Raw genomic sequence first — 25,603 nt, forward strand, 5'->3', positions numbered from 1 at the left:
ACCCAACACACACACACACCAAAGAAAAAAATGAAATGCCCATGATATCACTTTTGGTGACATGCCTCGTATCTCAAATTATGGTGAAAATTATGTTATTTATTGATATTCAGAAAATCAATAAAATCATGTCTTGTCCAAATCCTCTAGCTGTGTAATCCCCTAGAATGAAGTCATCAAGGCATGTCAAAGGAAAGGCCTTCCCATCAAATAAAGTGCTTTGACTACCATATTTGTTTTTTTACTTTTTTGCTCTCCTGCCCATTTGACATTTTGTAGGTACGAGGTCTTATCACCCCAGGAACGAAAGTGTCACATGTCATCTGTGCTGTGTACATGTGAAATGTGTCAGGTGTGATTCAATATGAAATTGGTGCATGCCTGATAAATATTTGCCGATATGCCGTAGTCGTAAGTGCTGATGATATGGCCTCTATGTAAATGGTACTTTGCATGTGCATATACAAATGTACATGAATGTTTATGATATTGTAATATAAAGCCGGAAAGATAACTGGTTTCATATATTGTCTCCTTTCAGAGGATACAACAGGCCCTGTGGTGACTTGTCCACCGAATATAGTCAGCACTGTCGAGCTGGGTGTAACATCCACTGCAGTGACATGGAACCTGCCAACTGCTACTGATGTCTCTGGTGTGGCTGTTATTCAATCATCCACCCATAACCCTGGAAGTACTTTCAACGTTGGAGTAACTGATGTGACATATGTCTATGCTGATGGTAGCGGAAACACTGGCAGCTGCACCTTCACAGTTACAGTACAGACACGTACGATTTCAATACTTACACATTTTGTATACTCATCTGATTATTATTAGCTATTTCCATTTAACGTTACTTTGCTTGACGATGGTGTCACATAGCTCATTATAGCCTGTAAACTCTGACCTGATATCCCACATTCCTTTGCATCACTTCCTGTTTATATTGATTTCATTTGGAATTGTATTCACTTTGGAGGTTTACAGTAGGCTGCTGACAGAATAGGTCTACATCTATGTGAAATCGAACACTGCTGTACGTGTACGTATAGGCCTACTTTAAACTAGCCCCACCCATAGAGTCTATGAGTTTGTATACCATGCACTCAAGTCCGTAGAGTGCAGATCTTTGAGTTTATATTCGCTATTATTTTTTCACATTTGTGGGCATTAAACCGTATTAGTTATATACCATCAGAAAGCTTACATTATGAAGATTTCAAATTTGATAGTTGTTTTCCTGCGTAAAGGCTAATAGTATGAATATTTTTCATTAGTGTTTTCTTTTAAATGAGCAATGTGATTATTCATATGTAAATTTGTAAATCATATGAAAATACTAAAATCATATGATGTCAATTAACTCATGACATATGACAATAATATCTTATCTGAAAGACCATTTCTTTCTCTTTCAATAGTTTTCCACAATTTTCCTTTCGTTAGTGTTGGTGACGTCACCTTGAATTTGACATGGCACAGATTAGTGAACATACATAAAATAGCAGCAGGCTATTAACAGTCTTTAAACTGCATTACACAACTGGCGGATATGGGTTAAGCTGCCCTTTTCATTCTGGAAATCATAAAAGCATAAAGAGAGATTTTACATCATTCTAGTATCCCCCCCCCACACCAAAAAAAAAAAAAAAAACCAAAAAAAAAAACCAAAAAAAAAACCCCAGTAGAATGCCCATGATATCACTGGGGTGACATGCCTCATATCTCAAATTTTGGTGAAAATTATGTCATTCATTGATATTCAGAAAATCAGTAAAATCATGTCCTCTCGAAATCCTCTAGCTGTGTAATCCCACAAAATGAAGCCATCATGGCATGTCAAAGAAAAGGTCATCCCCTCTAATAAAGTGCTTTGACTGCCATATCATTTTTTTTTTTTTTTGCTCTCCTGAACATTTGACATTTTGTAGATACGAGGTCTTATCGCCCCAGCGATGAAAGTGTCATATGTCATCTTTGCTGTGTACATGTGAAATGTGTTAGGTGTGATTCAATATGAAATTGGTACATGCCTGATCAATAGTTGCAGATATGCCGTAGTCGTAAGTGCTGATGATATGGCCCCTATGTTAATGGTACACTGTACTTTGCATGTGCATATATATGAATGTTAGATTATATTGTAATATAAAGCAGGAAAGATAACTGGTTTCACATATTGTATCCTTTCAGAGGATACAACAGGACCTGTGGTGACTTGTCCGACAAATGTAGTCAGCACTGTTGAGCTGGGTGTAACATCCACTGCAGTGACATGGAACCTGCCAACTGCTACTGATGTCTCTGGTGTGACCGTTTTTCAGTCATCCACCCATTCCCCTGGAAGTACTTTTAACGTTGGAGTAACTGATGTGACATATGTCTATGCTGATGGTAGCGGAAACACTGGCAGCTGCACCTTCACAGTTACAGTACAGACACGTATGATTTCACTACTTACATTTTGTATACTCGTCTTTGATTGTCATAAGCTATTTCCATTTACTATATATATGTGTGTGTGTGTGTGTGTTCAGCTCTTTCTTAATACACAAACTGACATACATTAACCAATATACACCGATCTACTGGATATCACATACTTCGCCCAAATACTGTGAATGCCGATCTAGGGGATAATCTGTAGCAGAAATTGCTTGGACGATGGTGTCATATAGCTCATCATAGCCTGTAAACTCTGACCTGATATCCCACATTCCTGTGCATCATTTCCTGTTATTGATTTCATTTTGAATTGTATTCACTTCGGAGGTTTACAGTAGGCTACTGACAGAATAGGTCTACATCTATGTGAGATCGAACACTGCTATACTTGTACATATAGGCCTACTTTACACTAGCCCCACCCATAGAGTCTATGAGTTTATATACCATGCACACTAGTCCGCAGAGTGCAGATCTTTGAGTTATTATTCGCTATTATGTCTTCACATTTCTAAGCATTAAACCGTATGAGTTATATAACATCGGAAAGCTTACATTATGAAGATTTCATAAATTGATAGTTGTTTTCCTGCATAAAGGCTATGGATATTTATCATTTTCAATAGTGGTTTCTTTCAAATGAGCAATGTGATAATTCATGTGTAAATCTGTAAATCATATGAAAATACTAAAATTATATGATGTCACATAACTCATGACATATGACACTGATTTACATCTTATCTGAAAGACCATTTCTTTCTCTTTCAATTGATATATAGTTTTCCACAATTTTCCTTTCGTAAGTGTTGGTGATGTCACCTTGAATTTGACACGGCACAGTTTAGCGAACATACGTGAAATAGCCTCTAGCAGCAAGCTATTAACAGTCTTTAAACTGCATTACACAACCGGCGGATATGGGTTAAGCTGACCTTTTCATTTGGGAAATCATGAAAGCAGAAAGAGAGATTTTACATTATCCTATCCTCCCCCCCCCCCCCCCCCGCCCCACACACACACACACCAAAGGAAAAAATGAAATGCCCATGATATCACTTTTGGTGACATGCCTCGTATCTCAAATTTTGGTGAAAATTACGTCATTTATTGATATTCAGAAAATCAATAAAATCATGTCCTGTCCAAATCCTCTAGCTCTGTAATCCCCCAGAATGAAGTCATCAAGGCATGTCTAAAGGAAAGGACATCCCATCAAATTAAGTGCTTTGACTACCATGTTTTTTTTTTTTTGTTTGTTTGTTTGTTGTTTTTTTTTTTTGCTCTCCTGAACATATGACATGTTGTAGATACGAGGTTGTATTGCCCCAGCAATGAAAGTGTCACATGTCATCTGTGCTGTGTACATGTGAAATGTGTCAGGTGTGATTCAATATTAAATTGGTACATGCCTGGTCAATAGTTGCAGATATGCCATAGTTGTATGTGCTGATGATATGGCCCCTATGTAAATGGTACTTTGCATGTGCATATGTATGAATGTTAGATCATATTGTAATATGAAGCAGGAAAGATAACTGGTTTCATATATTGTATCCTTTCAGAGGATACAACAGGACCTGTGGTGACTTGTCCGACAAATATAGTCAGCACTGTTGAGCTGGGTGTAACATCTACTGCAGTGACATGGAGCCTGCCAACTGCTACTGATGTCTCTGGTGTGACCTTTTTTCAATCATCCACCCATTCCCCTGGAAGTACTTTCAACGTTGGAGTAACCGATGTGACATATGTCTATGCTGATGGTAGCGGAAACACTGGCAGCTGCACCTTCACAGTTACAGTCCAGACACGTATGATTTCAATACTTATACTCATCTTGATTATTATAGGCTATTTCCATTTGCTTCAACATTGATCATAGACATTTAATAATGGTGCCATTTTTTCCAGTTCAAAATGTATTTCCTTAAAATGAAAAAAGTGTTATGTATATTATATATAGCTTTCAAGTTGGTGGACAGAATTGTAACTTGTGTTGTATGTTTTGATACTGAAAATTAGAAATCTCCAGGGAGTAAGTTTTCTCAACTAGTCATGTATTTTAATTGAAACGAGAACCAGTGAGTTTAGCTCTTTCTTACTACACCACCCAACATTTCTTTAATATTTGAGAAAACATACAAGGATATAGAGGGAGATATACAATAAATATCATATGGAATTCAAATAAACAAAGGGAATGTGCATTATTGTCACATGTCGTCTTTGATATGTACTTGTACATGCAAAATGTATCAGGTATCAGGAAGGGAGGTACAATACTGTATAAGAAAGGATTATCAACCGTGATCTGTATAGTTATCATTATGTGAAAACAATCTGATATAACACACATTTACCAACTGAATAACATGCAGTTATTATTACAAAATAGCTAGTGGATTTCAAGCATGGTAATTGGTCAAAATGCGTCACGTGGCATTCAACTTTTTTCGCGCAATGCATGGGAGTGTAGATGTCGCGAAAAAAAGTGATATACCACGCTCGTGAAGTTGCGTTGAGGTCGTGTATTCATCTAGCGTAGTAACCGAACGCTTGCGATGCTACATGCATCCCATATCGTATCGCAAGAATCGCAGTGTTAGGTGGCCTTTAGATTGCTGTTACCTAGCATTATTGCGTTACCAAAATTTGTCTATCATTCATATAATGCTGTTTCTATTTTTTTTTGGGGGGGGGGAGGGGGGGTTTATTCATCAAAAATCGCTATTCTATAAAAGAAATAGCGCACTTGTTCCGTTGTGCGACAATGTAAGTGCAGTGGACACTCGGTTTCTTCAGATGCACTCCATGCCGTGCGCTATTTCTATAGCGCACTCCATGCCATGCGCTATTTCTATAATATACATTCTCAATTCAAAGTCTCTTTTTTCACAGTGAAACATATGCTACAGCTTGGAAGTAGATCTACAAACTAAGGCACTTGTCAGAATGTGATGTACTTTTTAACAAGAAAGACAGGTTAAGTCTTATTTTGTGTTCTTTCAGTTGATTCAATAGCACCAGTGCGGGATTGTCCAAGAACTATATTCACCTCATGGTGATAATGCAAATAATATCACATGGTGGTAGATGAATTGTAAGCCCGTATGAGTTCTGTATTTTGAGGTTGAATCAGTCTCAGTTTAAAAGAGACCCATTGTGTTCAGCTCTTTCTTAATACACAAACTGACTTTATCTGCCGATCTACTGGATATCCCATACTTCGCCCAAATGCTGTTAACGCCAGTCTACGGGATAATCCGTAGCAGAAATGGCTTGGATGTTGATGTCATAATATAGCTCATTATAGCCTGTAAACTCTGACCTGATGTCCCACATTCCTTTGCATCACTTCCTGTTATTGATTTCATTTGGATTTGTATTCACTTCAGAGGTTTACAGTAGGCTGCTGACAGAATAGGTCTACATCTACTGTAAAAGTGGAAATTTTCGCGGTGTTGAAATTTTCGCGCATTTCGCGCAACCAGAAACTAGCACGAAAATAATAGCACACAAATATTCTTGCTAGCCATATGTTCCTGTGCATGATGTCTTGATTCCGCGGAATTAAAAACATGTGAAACTCTTCTTACTCGGCCAAGCGCGAAAAATTAGTCGCGCGAAAATATCCACTTTTACAGTATGTGAGATCGAACAATGTATAGGCCTACTTTACCATAGCTCGACCCATAGAGTCTATGAGTTTATATACCATGCACATTAGTCTGCAGAGTGCAGATCTTTGAGTTATTATTTACTATTTCTTCATATTGTTAACCATTAAACCATATTGAGTTATATACCGTCGGAAAGCTTACATTATGAAGATTTCAAAATTGATAGTTGTTTTCCTGCATAAAGGCTATGGAAATCTTTCATTAGTGGTTTCTTTAAATGAGCAATGTGATTATTAATATGTAAATCTGTAAATCATATGAAAATATTAAAATCATATGATATCAAAAAACTAATGACATATGACACTGATTTACATCTTATCTGAAAGACCATTTCTTTCTCTTTCAATTGATATATAGTTTTCCGAAGTTTTGTTTTCGTAAGTGTTAGTGACATCACCTTGAATTTGGCATGGCACAGTTTAGTGAACATACGTGAAATAGCCACCAGCAGCAGACTATTAACAGACTTTAAAGGTGCATGGTCCCGGTGTTTTAGTCAAATGCATACGCGGGCGCACAGTGCAAGTTTCCTATAGAGACCTATGCTATCGACTCCTCTTTGGCGCTTACGCTGTGGCCCACTTCCGCGAGTCCGAAGAAGTCCGATTCACTGTAGTTAGTGGTCCGATCACAGTTCGGCTCATGATTCGGTTGAGTCGGATTACAGCTTTAGCAAACTTCTTTTGTGATGCCATAATAAAAGCACGTATGCACGCACCCTGGCATTACTACAGACTGCGCGATGCACAGAGAAGATATCGAAGGCAACGTTACATAGCAACACCTTTGCACTTGACTCTTGATGACAGCTCAACTTCGGTAATCTTTGTATCAATGCGAACGGTGATCGGCAGTATCATCAACAGCGCCCTCTTCACTACCGGGACTATGCACCTTTAGACTGCATTACACAACCGGTGGATATGAGTTGAGCTGACCTTTTCATTTGGGAAATCATAAAAGCATAAAGAGTCATTTTCCATTTGTCCCCCCCCCCCAACCCACACACAAAAAAAATAAATAAATGAATAAGAAAAAATAATGGAATGCCCATAACATTATAATAATCCTCTAGCTGTGTAATCCCCCAAAATGAAGTCATCAAGGCATGTCAAAGGAAAGGCCATCCCATCTAATAAAGTGCTATGACTGCCATATTTTTTTATGCCTCCACAGCGAAGTGTTGCCGGAGGCATTATGTTTTCGGGTTGTCCATCCTTCCATCCGTCTGTCTGTAATCAATTTTGTGGACAGCATAACTCAACAATCATTTGAGGTATCCTGATGAAACTTGGCAGGTACAATGTATATGTATTAGGGGGTAAAGTTGTGCCTATTAACTATTTGGGTGCAGATGCTCAAAGTCAAAGGTCAAGGTCAAATGCTCAAAATTTCACTATTTCCCCCATATCTATGCCATTCCTGAAAGTATTTTCTGGAAACTTAGTGTATACATGTATTACCCAAATGAGGATTCTCTAGTGAGAGTTTTGGGTCATGAGGTCAAAGTTCAAAGATCAAAGGTCAAGTGAAAATGATGAAATTTAACTTTTTTCTCCATATCTCATTAATGGTTCAAGGTATCTTCATGGAACACAGTACATATGCATGTCCTGACTGGCAGTGATTATCTAGGAAATTTTGGGGTGATGAGGTCAAAGATCAGGGGGTCAAATAGTGAAGGTCAACTCCCTAGATTTCACTTTTTCAATCATATTTATGCAATGCCTGCAGGATTTTTCTTGAAACTTGGTGAATACATGTATTACCCAATAGAGCTCCTCTGGGAAGTTTTTGGCCAAAAAGGTCAGAGGTCAAAAGGTCAGTTGTCAAGTGAAAGTGCTTAATTTCACTTCTTCCTCCATATCTTAGAAGTGGCTCAAGGTATCATCACGACACTAATATTTATGCATGTTCTGCCTGACAGTGATTCTCTTTGGAATTTTAAGGTCATAGGGTCAAAGATCAAGTGTTAAAGGCCAGGTCAAAATGCTAACAACTTCCTATTTAATACATGAATTACACTTTTTCTCTGTACCTTACAAATTAGTGCATAGACTTATAAAAGGGTCAAAATTCAAGTATAAGTCCTCTGATCCCCAAATGCATGATCTCTTAGAAAATGTAGTCATTCATCCAATTAAACCGTAGTTCAAGGAAAGTGAACACTCGACACATTATTAGATGAAAATGTCGTCACACATTGTCAAGATTGTCAATTAAACCCTAGTTCAAGGAAAGTAAACACTCGACACATTATTAGATGAAACTGTCATCACACATTGTCAAGATGTACTACAAACCTATTAGGAGAATCATACATTATGGCGGAGGCATACCAGACACATAGCAACATTTTCAGTTTTTTATTTTTTTGCTCTCTTGAACATTTGACATTTTGTAGATACGAGGTCTTATCGCCCCAGAGACGAAAGTGTCACGTGTCATCTTTGCTGTGTACATGTGAAATGTGTCAGGTGTGATTGAATGAAATTGGTACATGCCTGGTCAATAGTTGCAGATATGCCTAAGTCGTAAGTGCTGATGACATCGGCCCCTATGTAAATGGTACTTTGCAAGTGCATATAATGTTAGATTATATTGTAATATACAGCAGGAAAGATAACTGGTTTCATATATTGTCTCCTTTCAGAGGATACAACAGGACCTGTGGTGACTTGTCCACCGAATATAGTCAGCACTGTCGAGCTGGGTGTAACATCCACTGCAGTGACATGGAACCTGCCAACTGCTACTGATGTCTCTGGTGTGGCTGTTATTCAATCATCCACCCATAACCCTGGAAGTACTTTCAATGTTGGAGTAACTGATGTGACATATGTCTATGCTGATGGTAGCGGAAACACTGGCAGCTGCACCTTCACAGTTACAGTACAGACACGTATGTTATCATGACTTATACAGTCAAACCTGTCTATAGCGGCCACACCCAAGGAAGACAAAAAGAGTGGCCATTATAGACAGGTGGCCACTACAGACAGGTTATCCAACTTTTGTATGCATTGCCTACATGTACATGCATCAATATTGTATACATCTACAGCGTATAAGTACAATGTACAGTTGTACTTACTTTGTACATGTATGTGTATATACATATGCACACGTGTGTTTCATGCATTGAGCAATATGCCGGTGTTTATCATGTTGTTGCACTTTTGTCCATTGAAGAAAGCCTTACACCAGTGCATTATTATGACTGAATGAGTGATAAATGCAGCGATGACAATCACTGAACGTTGCCCTTGAAAAACTGGCACGGTTATAGCAGAAAAACATGCTGTCGGCTCGGTTACGGCTCTGTGCGCACACAACCATAGGTCTGTGACTGCTATAGACAGTTTTACTCTATGTGATCAGAATAGCAGTAAGAAAGTGTAACTTTCAGGGATAAATAATGAAGTCAGGCACACTTTTTTTTTCAGCTTTTCAGTATCTATTATATAGAGTAGTACAAGCACTCTTTATATTCATCATACGTAGGAAGTACACTCACACAATGACATTTCTATTTTCCCATAGAACATTCCATTATCTATTTCTCAGGCAGAAATGCATATTCATTTTTTTTTCCAGTTAAGTGCCATTTACAGATGTACTGTATGTTGATAATAAGGAAATACTAACAGAGGGAGCAAAATATTTCTCTACTTCGGTTGAGGTATGCGGTGGTTGGAAGCAGCATGAATATTCATAAGACATGTGCGCATGTGGGGGAAAACTTTGCTTTACAAGTAGAAATAAAATGGGTGGTTCTATGGTCCATCAAACTAAGTTTTGGTGATAAAAATGAAAAGGAGGGAGCAAATGAAGACAAAAATATTCTTTTCTCTGCCATAACGTGGGAAAAGAAATATTAAAGAAAAAATATGAGGCCCTCAGACCCATGGATTCCCACCTGTGCCTACTTATTAAACCTAATGACTATGATCTCCCCTCCCCAAATAATAATGATGATTATAATGATAATATAATAACGATGATGATGATAATAATAATGATAATAACAATAATAATAATGATGATGATAATAATAATAATAATAATAATAATAATAATGATAATAACAATAATAATAATGATGATGATAATAATAATAATAATAATAATAATAATAATAATAATAATAATAATAATAATAATAATAATAATAATAATAATAATAATAATAATAATAATAATAATAATAATAATAATATTAATAATAATAATAATAATAATAATAATAATGTAATCATTAAAAAAAAAAACTAATAAATATGATCTCCCCTCCCACAAATAATAATGATAATAAAAACAATAAACAGTATCAATGAGATGAACGGGTGGTTTTAGATCCATCAAACCAAGTTTTGATGATGGAAACTGAAATGAGGGAGCAAATGAAGACAAAAATATTCTGTGTGTATTTCTTCTGTCATAATGTGGTGGATGAAATATTATAGAAAAAATACAAAGCCCTGTGACCCATGGATTCCCACGGGTGCCTAACACTTATAATACCTAATGACTATGATTCCCCCTCCCCAAATAACAACAATAATAATAATAACAATAACAATAATAACAATAATAAGAATGATAATATCATGATAATAATGATGATGTATATTCTGAAGCAGACAAACAGATGGTTCTATGATATATCAAACCAAGTTTTGGTGATTAAAAACAAAAAGGAGGGAGCAAATGAAGACGAAAATATTTCATTTTTCTCTGATAACTTGGGAAAAGAAATATGAATGAAAAAAGATGTGAGGCCTTGAGACCAGCCGTGGATTTCCTCAGGTGCCTCCATGGATGCAAGAGCATGGGGAATTAATATTAAAGTCATAGAGTCAATAGTATCTCCCCTTTTCGACGGGAATAACTGTGGGCAGAACTTTCGGGGAATCTCGTAAGCGGTTTTGGTAATTTTTCCCTGAATGTTTGTTTTTGTTTGTTTGTTTGTTTTGTGACGAAAATGTCACGTGTCATCTTTGCTGTGTACATGTAAAATGTGTCAGGTGTGATTCAATATGAAATTGGTACATGCCTGGTCAATAGTTGCAGATATGCCTAAGTCGTAAGTGCTAATGATATGGCCCCTATGTAAATGGTACTTTGCATGTGCATATAATGTTAGATTATATTGTAATATACAGCAGGAAAGATAACCGGTTTCATATATTGTCTCCTTTCAGAGGATACAATAGGACCTGTGGTGACTTGTCCACCGAATATAGTCAGCACTGTTGAGCTGGGTGTAACATCCACTGCAGTGACATGGAACCTGCCAACTGCTACTGATGCATCTGGTGTGGCAGTTATTCAATCATCCACCCATAACCCTGGAAGTACTTTCAACGTTGGAGTAACTGATGTGACATATGTCTATGCTGATGGTAGCGGAAACACTGGCAGCTGCACCTTCACAGTTACAGTACAGACACGTATGTTATCATGACTTATACAGTCAAACCTGTCTATAGCGGCCACACCCAAGGAAGACAAAAAGAGTGGCCATTATAGACAGGTGGCCACTACAGACAGGTTATCCAACTTTTGTATGCATTGCCTACATGTACATGCATCAATATTGTATACATCTACAGCGTATAAGTACAATGTACAGTTGTACTTACTTTGTACATGTATGTGTATATACATATATGCACACGTGTGTTTCATGCATTGAGCAATATGCCGGTGTTTATCATGTTGTTGCACTTTTGTACGGTGAAGAAAGCTTTATACTAGTGCATTATTATGACTGAATGAGTGATGAATGCAGCGATGACAATCACTGAACGTTGCCCTTGAAAAACTGGCACGGTTATAGCAGAAAAACATGCTGTCGGCTCGGTTACGGCTCTGTGCGCACACAACCATAGGTCTGTGACTGCTATATAGACAGTTTTACTCTATGTGATCAGAATAGCAGTAAGAAAGTGTAACTTTCAGGGATAAATAATGAAGTCAGGCACACTTTTTTTTTTCAGCTTTTCAGTATCTATTATATAGAGTAGTACAAGCACTCTTTATATTCATCATACAAAATTGTACGTAGGAAGTACACTCACACAATGACATTTCTATTTTCCCATAGAACATTCCATTATCTATTTCTCAGGCAGAAATGCATATTCATTTTTTTTTCCAGTTAAGTGCCATTTACAGATGTACTGTATGTTGATAATAAGGAAATACTAACAGAGGGAGCAAAATATTTCTCTACTTCGGTTGAGGTATGCGGTGGTTGGAAGCAGCATGAATATTCATAAGACATGTGCGCATGTGGGGGAAACTTTGCTTTACAAGTAGAAATAAAATGGGTGGTTCTATGGTCCATCAAACTAAGTTTTGGTGATAAAAATGAAAAGGAGGGAGCAAATGAAGACAAAAATATTCTTTTCTCTGCCATAACGTGGGAAAAAAAATATTAAAGAAAAAATATGAGGCCCTCAGACCCATGGATTCCCACCTGTGCCTACTTATTAAACCTAATGACTATGATCTCCCCTCCCCAAATAATAATGATGATTATAATGATAATATAATAATGATGATGATGATAATAATAATGATAATAACAATAATAATAATGATGATGATAATAATAATAATCATAATAATAATAATAATAATAATAATAATAATAATAATAATAATAATAATAATAATAATAATGTAATCATTAAAAAAAAACCTAATAAATATGATCTCCCCTCCCACAAATAATAATGATAATAAAAACAATAAACAGTATCAATGAGATGAACGGGTGGTTTTAGATCCATCAAACCAAGTTTTGATGATGGAAACTGAAATGAGGGTGCAAATGAAGACAAAAATATTCTGTGTGTATTTCTTCTGTCATAATGTGGTGGATGAAATATTATAGAAAAAATACAAAGCCCTGTGACCCATGGATTCCCACGGGTGCCTAACACTTATAATACCTAGTGACTATGATTCCCCTCCCCAAATAACAACAATAATAATAATAACAATAACAATAATAACAATAATAAGAATGATAATATCATAATAATAATGATGATGTATATTCTGAAGCAGACAAACAGATGGTTCTATGATATATCAAACCAAGTTTTGGTGATTAAAAACAAAAAGGAGGGAGCAAATGAAGACGAAAATATTTCATTTTTCTCTGATAACTTGGGAAAAGAAATATGAATGAAAAAAGATGTGAGGCCTTGAGACCAGCCGTGGATTTCCTCAGGTGCCTCCATGGATGCAAGAGCATGGGGAATTAATATTAAAGTCATAGAGTCAATAGTATCTCCCCGTTTCGACGGGAATAACTGTGGGCAGAACTTTCGGGGAATCTCATAAGCGGTTTTGGTAATTTTTCCCTGAATGTTTGTTTTTGTTTGTTTGTTTGTTTTGTGACGAAAATGTCACGTGTCATCTTTGCTGTGTACATGTAAAATGTGTCAGGTGTGATTCAATATGAAATTGGTACATGCCTGGTCAATAGTTGCAGATATGCCTAAGTCGTAAGTGCTAATGATATGGCCCCTATGTAAATGGTACTTTGCATGTGCATATAATGTTAGATTATATTGTAATATACAGCAGGAAAGATAACTGATTTCATATATTGTCTCCTTTCAGAGGATACAATAGGACCTGTGGTGACTTGTCCACCAAATATAGTCAGCACTGTTGAGCTGGGTGTAACATCCACTGCAGTGACATGGAACCTGCCAACTGCTACTGATGCATCTGGTGTGGCAGTTATTCAATCATCCACCCATAACCCTGGAAGTACTTTCAACGTTGGAGTAACTGATGTGACATATGTCTATGCTGATGGTAGCGGAAACACTGGCAGCTGCACCTTCACAGTTACAGTACAGACACGTATGTTATCATGACTTATACAGTCAAACCTGTCTATAGCGGCCACACCCAAGGAAGACGAAAAGAGTGGCCATTATAGACAGGTAGCCGCTACAGACAGGTTATCCAACTTGTGTATGCATTGCCTACATGTACATGCATCAATGTTGTATACATCTACAGCGTATAAGTACAATGTACAGTTGTACTTACTTTGTACATGTATGTGTATATACATATATGCACACGTGTGTTTCATGCATTGAGCAATATGCCGGTGTTTATCATGTTGTTGCACTTTTGTACAGTGAAGAAAGCTTTACACTAGTGCATTATTATGACTGAATGAGTGATGAATACAACACACATTTCCCATAGGTACTTGCCTAAGTATACTCGGGACTCGTCCTCAACGGGTTAATAGAACATGCTCAATTTCAGCTTAATCTGATAATCCCATCATTGTTGTTGCTCCAGTGGTTGACATCCTGTCTTTTGTCCCTTTCATCTCACAGCTAGTGCAGCTTGGTAAAAAATCAAGTTCGTGAATAGACCCTGTACTTCAGAGCCTCTTTTCTCAGTTCACACTTTTATTTCCAAAGTGTGTGCTTTCTTTCCAGTATTTAGGTACATGTACATTAGGGGAGTCCATTTGAATTCAGTTATACAACACATTATTCATAGCTTAGAGTCTCCTCTTTCAGAATCTGTCAATTGTCAATTAAACCCTAGTTCAAGGAAAGTGAACACTCGACACATTATTAGATGAAACTGTCATCACACATTGTCAAGATGTACTACAAAATAACCTATTAGGAGAATAATACATTATGGTGGAGGCATACTAGTCGCCATAGCGACATTTCTAGGTTTGTTTTTTTTTTCACTCCTGAACATTTGACATTTTGTAGATAGGAGGTCTTATCGCCCCATGAAAGAAAGTGTCACATGTCATCTTTGCTGTGTACATGTGAAATGTGTCAGGTGTGATTCAATATGAAATTGGTACATGCCTGGTCAATAGTTGCAGATATGCCTAAGTCGTAAGTGCTGATGACATGGCCCCTATGTAAATGGTACTTTGCATGTGCATATAATGTTAGATTATATTGTAATATAAAGCAGGAAAGATAACTGGTTTCATATATTGTCTCCTTTCAGAGGATACAACAGGCCCTGTGGTGACTTGTCCACCGAATATAGTCAGCACTGTTGAGCTGGGTGTAACATCCACTGCAGTGACATGGAACCTGCCAACTGCTACTGATGTCTCTGGTGTAACCGTTTTTCAATCATCCACCCATAACCCTGGAAGTACTTTCAACGTTGGAGTAAGTGATGTGACATATGTCTATGCTGATGGTAGCGGAAACACTGGCAGCTGCACCTTCACAGTTACAGTACAGACACGTATGTTATCATGACTTATACAGTCAAACCTGTCTATAGCGGCCACACCCAAGGAAGACGAAAAGAGTGGCCATTATAGACAGGTGGCCGCTACAGACAGGTTATCCAACTTGTGTATGCATTGCCTACATGTACATGCATCAATGTTGTATACATCTACAGCGTATAAGTACAATGTACAGTTGTACTTACTTTGTACATGTATGTGTATATACATATATGCACACGTGTGTTTCATGCATTGAGCAATATGCCGGTGTTTATCATGTTGTTGCACTTTTGTACAGTGAAGAAAGCTTTACACTAGTGCATTATTATGACTGAATGAGTGATGAATACAACACACATTTCCCATAGGTACTTGCCTAAGTATACTCGGGACTCGTCCTCAACGGGTTAATAGAACATGCTCAATTTCAGCTTAATCTGATAATCCCTTCATTGTTGTTGCTCCAGTGGTTGACATCCTGTGTTTTGTCCCTTTCATCTCACAGCTAGTGCAGCTTGGTAAAAAATCAAGTTCGTGAATAGACCCTGTACTTCAGAGCCTCTTTTCTCAGTTCACACTTTTATTTCCAAAGTGTGTGCTTTCTTTCCAGTATTTAGGTACATGTACATTAGGGGAGTACATTTGAATTGAGTTATACAACACATCGTTTATAGCTTAGAGTCTCCTCTTTCAGAATCTGTCAATTGTCAATTAAACCCTAGTTCAAGGAAACTGAACACTCGACACATTATTAGATGAAACTGTCATCACACATTGTCAAGATGTACTACAAAATAACCTATTAGGAGAATAATACATTATGGTGGAGGCATACCAGTCGCCATAGCGACATTTCTAGTTTTGTTTTTTGTTTTTTGCACTCCTGAACATTTGACATTTTGTAGATAGGAGGTCTTATCGCCCCATGAACGAAAGTGTCACATGTCATCTTTGCTGTGTACATGTGAAATGTGCCAGGTGTGATTCAATATGAAATTGGTACATGCCTGGTCAATAGTTGCAGATATGCCATAGTTGTAAGTGCTGATGACATGGCCCCTATGTAAATGGTACTTTGCATGTGCATATAATGTTAGATTATATTGTAATATAAAGCAGAAAAGATAACTGGTTTCATATATTGTCTCCTTTCAGAGGATACAACAGGACCTGTGGTGACTTGTCCACCGAATATTGTCAGCACTGTTGAGCTGGGTGTAACATCCACTGCAGTGACATGGAACCTGCCAACTGCTACTGATGTCTCTGGTGTGGCTGTTATTCAATCATCCACCCATAACCCTGGAAGTACTTTCAACGTTGGAGTAACTGATGTGACATATGTCTATGCTGATGGTAGCGGAAACACTGGCAGCTGCACCTTCACAGTTACAGTACAGACACGTATGTTAACATGGCTTATACAGTCAAACCTGTCTATAGCGGCCACACCCAAGGAAGACGAAAAGAGTGGCCACTATAGACAGGTGGCCGCTACAGACAGGTTATCCAACTTTTGTATGCATTGCCTACATGTACATGCATCAATGTCGTATACATCTACAGCGTATAAGTACAATGTACAGTTGTACTTACTTTGTACATGTATGTGTATATACATATATGCACGTGTGTTTCATGCATTGAGCAATATGCCGGTGTTTATCATGTTGTTGCACTTTTGTACAGTGAAGAAAGCTTTACACTAGTGCATTATTATGACTGAATGAGTGATGATGCAGCGATGACAATCACTGAACAGTAGGTCTGTGACTGCTGCAGACAGTTTTACTCTATGTGATCAGAATAGCAGTAAGAAAGTTATGTTTTCGGGTCGTCCGTCCGTCCGTACGTACGTCCGTCCCGTTTTGTTTTTGTCGATATCTCAAGAACCTTGTGGTGGTTTTACATCAAACTTGGTATGAGAGTATATCCTGGAGGGATAAAGATCAAGTAAAAGTGCTGAACTTTACTTCTTCCTCCATATCCTTGAAGTGGTTCAAGTTATCTTGAAACTTAGTAGGGGAGAGCGGGGTGAGTTGGGACGCGGGTCAAGTGGGACACGTTCTCTGAATCAAAAACTGTTCAACCAATCAGCGATTGGCTTATATCTACAATAAGCCCCTAGCAACCGTACATCACACTAAGAAAGCCATTCAGTTCGGCAAATTCTAAGTAAGTATGAATTGCTATTGAAAATTTCCCCAAAATATGATATTTTTTTTTTTAAATCGGGTTGATTAACCTGTTGTCTTTGATTTCATGATTTCAAGGGTACAATTTAAGCTGGTGGTGAGCCTTATTAATATGCAACTAATAGGACCTATAACTTGTTTTTGACAAATGCCTGCATGGTTACTGAGTAGTCCTACATATTTATGTATATATCATGTGAGGGACAGTTGGGACAACGTGTCCCATTTGTCCCTCATAATACCATTACATGTACATGTATTTGGAATTCATTCAAAACAAACAGACATATTAAAGGAGACCTCCAGATGATTTTCAGACTTTTACATATGAACAACTATAAATTGGTTATACCGGGTACAGAGTTTCAGAATTTATAGTGATTGGGATGAGGAAAAAGAATGTTTTCAAAATTCATAACAAATCACTATGAACAAGGATGATGACATGACAGCCTCACTAAAGGAATGCACAAGTTGGGGCTCAAGGAAGCAGAACAAAAGAAGAAGGCATGCATACATTATCCACATGTGAACTTGCAAACTGGCAGTATTGTAATGGGAATTACACTGCTACATTTCTGAAATATGTGAGGCTCCTATATCATCATTGTTCAGTGTAATTTGTTTAAGGTTTTTTCAAAGTATTTTTTCTCTGCTCAAGGACCACAATGAATTCCACAAATCTACACATGGAGCTGTTGATTCATGTACTACATGATGTGAAATTATGAAAATCGTCTGGAATGCCCCTTTAAGATGAAAGTTGAATCAAGCAATATTTATTACCCAAATTCACAGTTGATGTACTCTGAAAAGAAAATGCAAAGACCAATAAAGATATTGGAGATACAGCAGCCCTAAGTTTATATTTATTAACTACTGGGCATAATTTGTTCAGGAAACAAAAGCAGTTCAGATTTTCAAACATGTTCAAACTTGTTTTGTTGAAATAAAGATCATTTTAAAGCATGTTTGACTGTTTTCATTACCAATGTTTCATTACGTCTTCCAACTTTGACATTTCTATAGGATGTCCCACTTTACCCCCATCGTCCCATTTGTCCCTTGCCGTTGTCCCACTTTACCCACGTGTGGGTCAACTTCTCCCCCAAAATAAGGTTTTTGTCGAGCCCACCGGAGGTGCGGGGAGACTAAGGGATCGCCTGCGGCGTCTGTCGGTCCGTCGTCGGTCCGTCGTCTGTCCGTAACGCTACAAAAACTTAAATAACTCTTTACTCTGGGCTTCAATTGCAATCAAACTTCGAGGGAAGAGGGGTCATACAAAGTTTCACATTTTACCATATATGAAGGTCACCTCAAGGTCAAGGCTCACAGGCAGGGGTCAATGAACTTTTAGAGCCCAATGTTAAGTTTTTATGGCGCGTTTCTATTATGGGTCATAACTTTTGATCCATAACTCCATTTGTGACTAAATTTGGATGGTAGATGTCCCTTGGGGAGTGGATGGTCACCACAAGGTCAATGGTATAAACAAGCATGGGTCAATAAACTTTTAGAGCCCAATGTTAAGTTTTTATGGCACGTTTCTATTATGGGTCATAACTTTTGATCCATAGGTCCGTTTGTGACCAAACTTGGATGGTAGATGTCCCTTAGTAAGTGGATGGTCACCACAAGGTCAAAGGTCACAGGCAGGGGTCAACGAACTGTAAGGGCCCAATGTTAAGTTTTCATGGCGCGTTTCTTTTTTGCCATAAATTTTTACCCTTTTATATCTCTTTTTTATCTGTTATATCCCTTTCGCGTACAATTTCTTGTACGCAAATGGGCGAGACACATTATGGCCTTTGCCTTGTTTCCTTTCATTAACTGCTGAAAATTGAGAACAGTGCCACCCCCAGCTTATGGCTCTTTATGTAACCTACCATATGAACCTTCATGGAAGCCCGAAAGGAAATGTAATCATCTCTTCTATAAAAAGATATAAGAAGAAAATCGGCAAACTTGAAATTATGTCCCACTACTCCCCGCTCTCCCCTACATATTTAGGCATGTTCTGCCTGACAGTGATTCTCTTATGAATTTTAGGGTCAAAGGCCAGATGAAAATGGTAACAATTTACTATTCAATACAGAAATTGCACTTTTTCTGAATACCTTGAAAATTACTCCATGCATGAACTTATGAAAGGGTCAAAAAGTCATGTTAAAGTCCTTAAATCCCCAAATACTTGCGCTCCTATTCATCCAATTAAACGTAGGTCAAGGAAGGTGAACATTCAACACATTTGTGACAAACATGTCATTTTAAATTTGCCAATTTTGTGAAAATCTAGTCACACATTGTCCACATACATGTATACTATGGACCTATTAGTGTTGTTAGCCTGCGTGTTATTTTGATTTTGTAATTCTACATTTGTATATTTATGTAATACTGTGTTTGTTTATTTTTCACTTTTGTAAAATCATTTGTAATTCAGCCTCTGGCTGCGATCAATGATTTGTTGAAAAGATACCATTAATAATAATAATAATTAGGAGAGTCATGCATTATGGCAGAGGCATACCAGTCACCATAGCGACATTTCTGGTTCATATTTTCTAAAAGAGCTATCTTTCTTCTACATTATTCTTTAGTTTGAGATCATAACACGAATGGGAAAGTGTGTTTTCAGCAGTTTTTGTACAACCCCTTTTTTGGGGAAGTAGAATGATCAGGTTTGTATTAGAGGCCCCCTTACATTTCTTGAAATCCTTTGTACACTCTTCACTTTCAAGTCCAATAACTTTAGACAGGATAATGCTACTGCTTTGAAAGGTGGCAATAATCATGGACAGAATGTGTTCACCTGTTGAGGACAGGCTGATTTTCCTACAACACGCATTTCCCATAGACACTTGTCTGAGTATACTAGGGACTTATCCTCAATGGGTTAATAGAACATGCTCAATTTCAGCTTAATCTGATAATCCCTTCATTGTTGTTGCTCCAGTGGTTGACATCCTGTGTTTTGTCCCTTTCATCTCACAGCTAGTGCAGCTTGGTGAAAGATTAAGCTCTTGAATAGACCATGTACTTCAGAGCCTCTTTTCTCAGTTCACACTTTTATTTCCTATTAAGTGTGTGCTTTCTTTCCAGTATTTAGGTACATGTACGTTAGGGGAGTCCATTGGAATTGAGTTATACCAAGGAGGTTCTAGAGAATGGAGTCACAGCCGTCTTATTTCCTTTGCTAGATGTTCGAAGCCGCCGCTCAAAAATATTTGAAGCATGTGCAAAACAGGATCTGCCGTGCAGATAGGAAGACAATTGACTCGTGTCTCATTGCCTAATCACTAGCCACTCTAAAAGGAAGATATTTCTTTGTGATGGTAATTACTTTTCGCTATCCCTTCTTATAAAAGGTAGGTGGTACAGACATGAGGATGTGCGAATAGAAATTGAGTAAAAAAATGCTGAAATGAAGATGAAAATTACTCGTACTGGGCATATGCGGGCACTAATCTGATATATCTATCAATAGAGAATTATACTTGAAGATTATTCCATATTAGTTTCATTTGTGGAAACTAAGCGGAAAAGTGATAAAACCAGCTTTCCAGGATGGTACAGTTTTAAACATTTTCACATGATACAGCTCAGATTTACACTTTTGCGCAAATTTTTGGACGGAAATGTCTTGTTTTACATGCTTAACCATTAACTGAAATTTCATTTCATTTAATGAATAGATAAGCAAAATATGGCCAAAATTATGATAACGTTCAAAATTAATCTTCAGAATGCTGAGCAAGACGGCGACAAGGAACATCAATCATCAAAGGCACAAGTGCACCTGTGGAATTCCTTTGTACATCAATAGAAATCTGACAACTGTTTGAATAATCACAGCCAGTTGGAACTCCATTGTATAAAACCTCCTTGGTTATACAACACATCATTTTAAAGCTTAGAGTCTCCTCTTTCAGAATCTGTCAATTGTCAATTAAACCTAGTTCAAGGAAAGTGAACACTCGACACATTATTAGATGAAACTGTCATCACACATTGTCAAGATGTACTACAAAATAACCTATTAGGAGAATAATACATTATGGTGGAGGCATACTAGTCGCCATAGCGACATTTCTAGTTTTTTCATTTTTTTGCTCTCCTGAACATTTGACATTTTGTAGATAGGAGGTCTTATCACCCCAGGGACGAAAGTGTCACATGTTATCTTTGCTGTGTACATGTAAAATGTGTCAGGTGTGATTCAATATGAAATTGGTACATGCCTGATCAATAGTTGCAGATATGCCTGAGTTGTAAGTGCTGATGATATGGCCCCTATGTAAATGGTACTTTGCATGTGCATACAATGTTAGATTATATTGTAATACATGTATAAAGCAGAAAAGATAACTGGTTTCATATATTGTCTCCTTTCAGAGGATACAATAGGACCTGTGGTGACTTGTCCGCCGAATATAGTCAGCACTGTTGAGCTGGGTGTAACATCCACTGCAGTGACATGGAACCTGCCAACTGCTACTGATGTCTCTGGTGTGGCAGTTATTCAATCATCCACCCACTCTCCTGGAAATTCTTTCAACGTTGGAGTAACTGATGTGACATATGTCTATGCTGATGGTAGCGGAAACACTGGCAGCTGCACCTTCACAGTTACAGTACAGACACGTATGTTATCATGACTTATACAGTCAAACCTGTCTATAGCGGCCACGCACCCAAGGAAGATGAAAAGAGTGGCCATTATAGACAGGTGGCCGATACAGACAGGTTATCCAACTTTTGTATGCATTGCCTACATGTACATGCATCAATGTTGTATACATCTACAGCGTATAAGTACAATGTACAGTGTACAGTTGTACTTACTTTGTACATGTATGTGTATATATATATGTGCACACGTGTGTTTCATGCATTGAGCAATATGCCGGTGTTTATCATGTTGTTGCACTTTTGTACAGTGAAGAAAGCTTTACACTAGTGCATTATTATGACTGAATGAGTGATGATGCAGCGATGACAATCACTGAACGTTGCCCTTGAAAAACTGGCACGGTTATAGCAGAAAAACATGCTGTCGGCTCGGTTACGGCTCTGTGCGCACACAACCGTAGGTCTGTGACTGCTATAGACAGTTTTACTCTATGTGATCAGAATAGTAGTAAGAAAGTGTAACTTTCAGGGATAAATAATGAAGTCAGGCACACTTTTTATCTCTGCTTTTCAGTATCTATTCTATTATGTACAGTAATACAAGCATTCTTTACATTCATCATGAGAAGATACACTCACAACAATGACATTTCTATTTTGCTATAGAACATTCCATTTTCTATTTCTCAGGCAGAAAAGCATATTCATTTTTTTCATTTGCCAGATAAGTGCCATTACAGATGTACTGTATGTTGATAATAAGGAAATACTAACAGAGGGAGCAAAATATTTCTCTACTTCGGTTGAGATGCATGTGGTGGCTGGAAGCAGCAAACTTTGCTTCCGATGAGTGGCAGATAAGAAAATTCTGTGAAATGGGGATATAAACTAGAACACTGCATATGAGTATGTCCCATTTGTGTGTACATGTCTCCATTGGTATAAATTTGTCAGGTATTATTCAAGGCCATTTCTATGCATTGTGTGGTTATGTTGCAAGTGCTTTGTAAACACTGATAAATGTTGATGTTTTGTCTACAGCAGTTACAAGGGTTCATTCCAGACAAACTTTATATAAAACAGGTGAGATATCATAAGATTTCATTTTTTCTTCTTTCAGAGGATACCATACCGCCAGTACCAACTTGTCCAGCAGATATAACCAGAACTATTGAGCTGGGTACAACATCCATCGTAGTGACATGGATCGAGCCAACTGCTACTGATATTTCTGGTGTGGCCAATATCCAGTCACGTACCAGTAATTCTGGTGATAGTTTTTCTCCGGGAGCAACCGATGTGATCTACACTTTTGTTGATGGCAGCGGAAACACTGCTTCCTGCACCTTCACAGTTACAGTACTGACACGTATGTATTCATCAATTTTGCTAATAAGCTTTAACATCAAATTACCTGTTTCTATTCATGTCAAACCAAAATCTCATTCTCAGTGCCATTCCTTTTGCCTGGAAATAAACTATGTGTATATATATATATATATATATATATATATATATATATATATATATATATATATATATATATATATATATATATAATGATAACCGTAGGATAGAGTTTCTCAAGTGCATGCAGTCTGAATATTCCTGCCTCTTTTTCAACTTTTGAAATCAGCCCTCATTTTCAAAATTTTATTTGCAACAGATACATTACCAATCTGTACAAAAGTGTGTATTGTAAATTTGTTCAGGCATAGTATTCTAGTGTGCATCAATGTGATGAATCGATTATTCATTACTCATGAATATTCAGCAGTGTTCCTGCTCTGACAGAAATGATTGACCGTGTACTTTATGCCAGATATGTAATAATAACATGTACATACTTTGCACTTGATTTTGCACAAACATTTATGCTTCATTTCATCGATGTCTAACATTTTTCATGCACTCTAAATGTTACTTTTGAAAAGCAATAAGATTCCAGCCTGTGCAACATCAAACTTGCCTAAAGGTGCATAATAAGATATTTATACCCCCGCCAAACGAAGTTTGAAGGGGGTATATAGGAATCAGCGGACGGTCGGTCGGGCGGTCGGTCGGGCGGTCGGTCGGTCGGGCGGTCGGTCCGTTGCAAATCTTGCGTCGCGAACTACTTCCTCAGTTTTCAACCGATTCCCATAAAACTTGGCACAGATGTGTGCCTTGGGTTGTAGATGTGCAAGATGTATTTTTTGACAGTACCCAAAAGTACGTTGCCATGGTAACGGCATATTATGGGCAAAAATGGGTACAAATCTTGCGTCGCGAACTCCTCCCACAGTTTTTGATCAATTTTTATGAAATTAGGTACAGATGTTCATCTGAATATGTTAATGTGCAAGACACATATTTCCGCAGTGGCAAAAAGTGCGTTGCCATGGTAACGGCATGTTATTGGTAAAATATAGGGCAAAATGCTTCATGGCAAAACTGCTTCATCAGTGTTCTTCCAATTCTCATGGAATTCATATTGAATGTTTGTCTTAGGATATAGGTCAGCATGACACATTTCTTGACAGTGACAAAAAGTATGTTGCCATGGTAACAGCTCACATATTATGAGCCAAAATGATGGAAAATTTTGTGTTGCAAACTACTTCCTCAGTTTTTGCCCAATTTCCATGAAACTTGGTACAGATGTGTGCCTTTGGTTGTAGATGTGCAAGACGCATTTTTTGACAGTACCCGAAAGTACGTTGCCATGGTAACGGCATATTAATGGCAGAAGATCAAGGAAAGATCTTGCGGATTTAACTACTTCCTCAGTTTTTTGACCAAAGCTTATGAAATGTTGTTTTGACCAAAGCTTATGAAATGTTGTTTGGCGGGGGTATAACCAGTCGCTGTAGCGACATTTCTAGTTACATCTGATATGTTTTCATGGAAATGCTTAAGATTGCCTTCATGAAAAGCAATTATTATTAAAGCAAAACTCAAAATTGTTAAAATGTACTGAAAAGCATACAATCAAAGATGAAAGTCAGTATTGCATGCCATTATATGCAGTTTTACCCTTTGTGATCAGAATAGCACTAAGAGTGTCACATTCAGAGATGAACAATGAAATCGGACACACTTTTTATGCCTCCACCACAAAGTGTCGCCGGAGGCATTATGTTTTCGGGTTGTCCGTCCATCCGTAATCTATTTTTGTGGACAGCGTAACTAAAAAACTGTTTGAGGTATCCTAATGAAACTTGGCGTGTATATGTATGAGTGGGGGAAGTTGTGCCTATCAACTTTTGGGTGCACATGCTCAAGGTCAAAAGGTCAAGGTCAAATACTCAAAATTTCACTGTTTCCCCCATATCTATGCACCGCCTGAAGGTATTTTCTTTAAACTTAGTGTATACGTGTACTGCTAAATGAGG

At 37.6% G+C, this 25,603-nt stretch overlaps 1 protein-coding gene across 1 annotated transcript in view; it reads left to right on the forward strand.

The window, feature by feature from the left end:
• The window catches only part of LOC140233293 (uncharacterized), a 177,877-nt gene that overhangs the window by 99,694 nt on the left and 52,580 nt on the right, over window positions 1-25,603 (forward strand). The window contains exons 42-51 of the mRNA XM_072313402.1: window positions 542-790; window positions 2,197-2,445; window positions 4,014-4,262; window positions 8,788-9,036; window positions 11,339-11,587; window positions 13,776-14,024; window positions 15,165-15,413; window positions 16,558-16,806; window positions 21,993-22,241; window positions 23,350-23,598. Coding sequence (XP_072169503.1) covers window positions 542-790; window positions 2,197-2,445; window positions 4,014-4,262; window positions 8,788-9,036; window positions 11,339-11,587; window positions 13,776-14,024; window positions 15,165-15,413; window positions 16,558-16,806; window positions 21,993-22,241; window positions 23,350-23,598 — 2,490 coding nt within the window. The remainder of the gene's footprint in view (window positions 1-541; window positions 791-2,196; window positions 2,446-4,013; window positions 4,263-8,787; window positions 9,037-11,338; window positions 11,588-13,775; window positions 14,025-15,164; window positions 15,414-16,557; window positions 16,807-21,992; window positions 22,242-23,349; window positions 23,599-25,603) is intronic.

This window comes from Diadema setosum, chromosome 9, assembly GCF_964275005.1.
Source record: "Diadema setosum chromosome 9, eeDiaSeto1, whole genome shotgun sequence".
Classification (NCBI taxonomy): domain Eukaryota; kingdom Metazoa; phylum Echinodermata; class Echinoidea; order Diadematoida; family Diadematidae; genus Diadema; species Diadema setosum.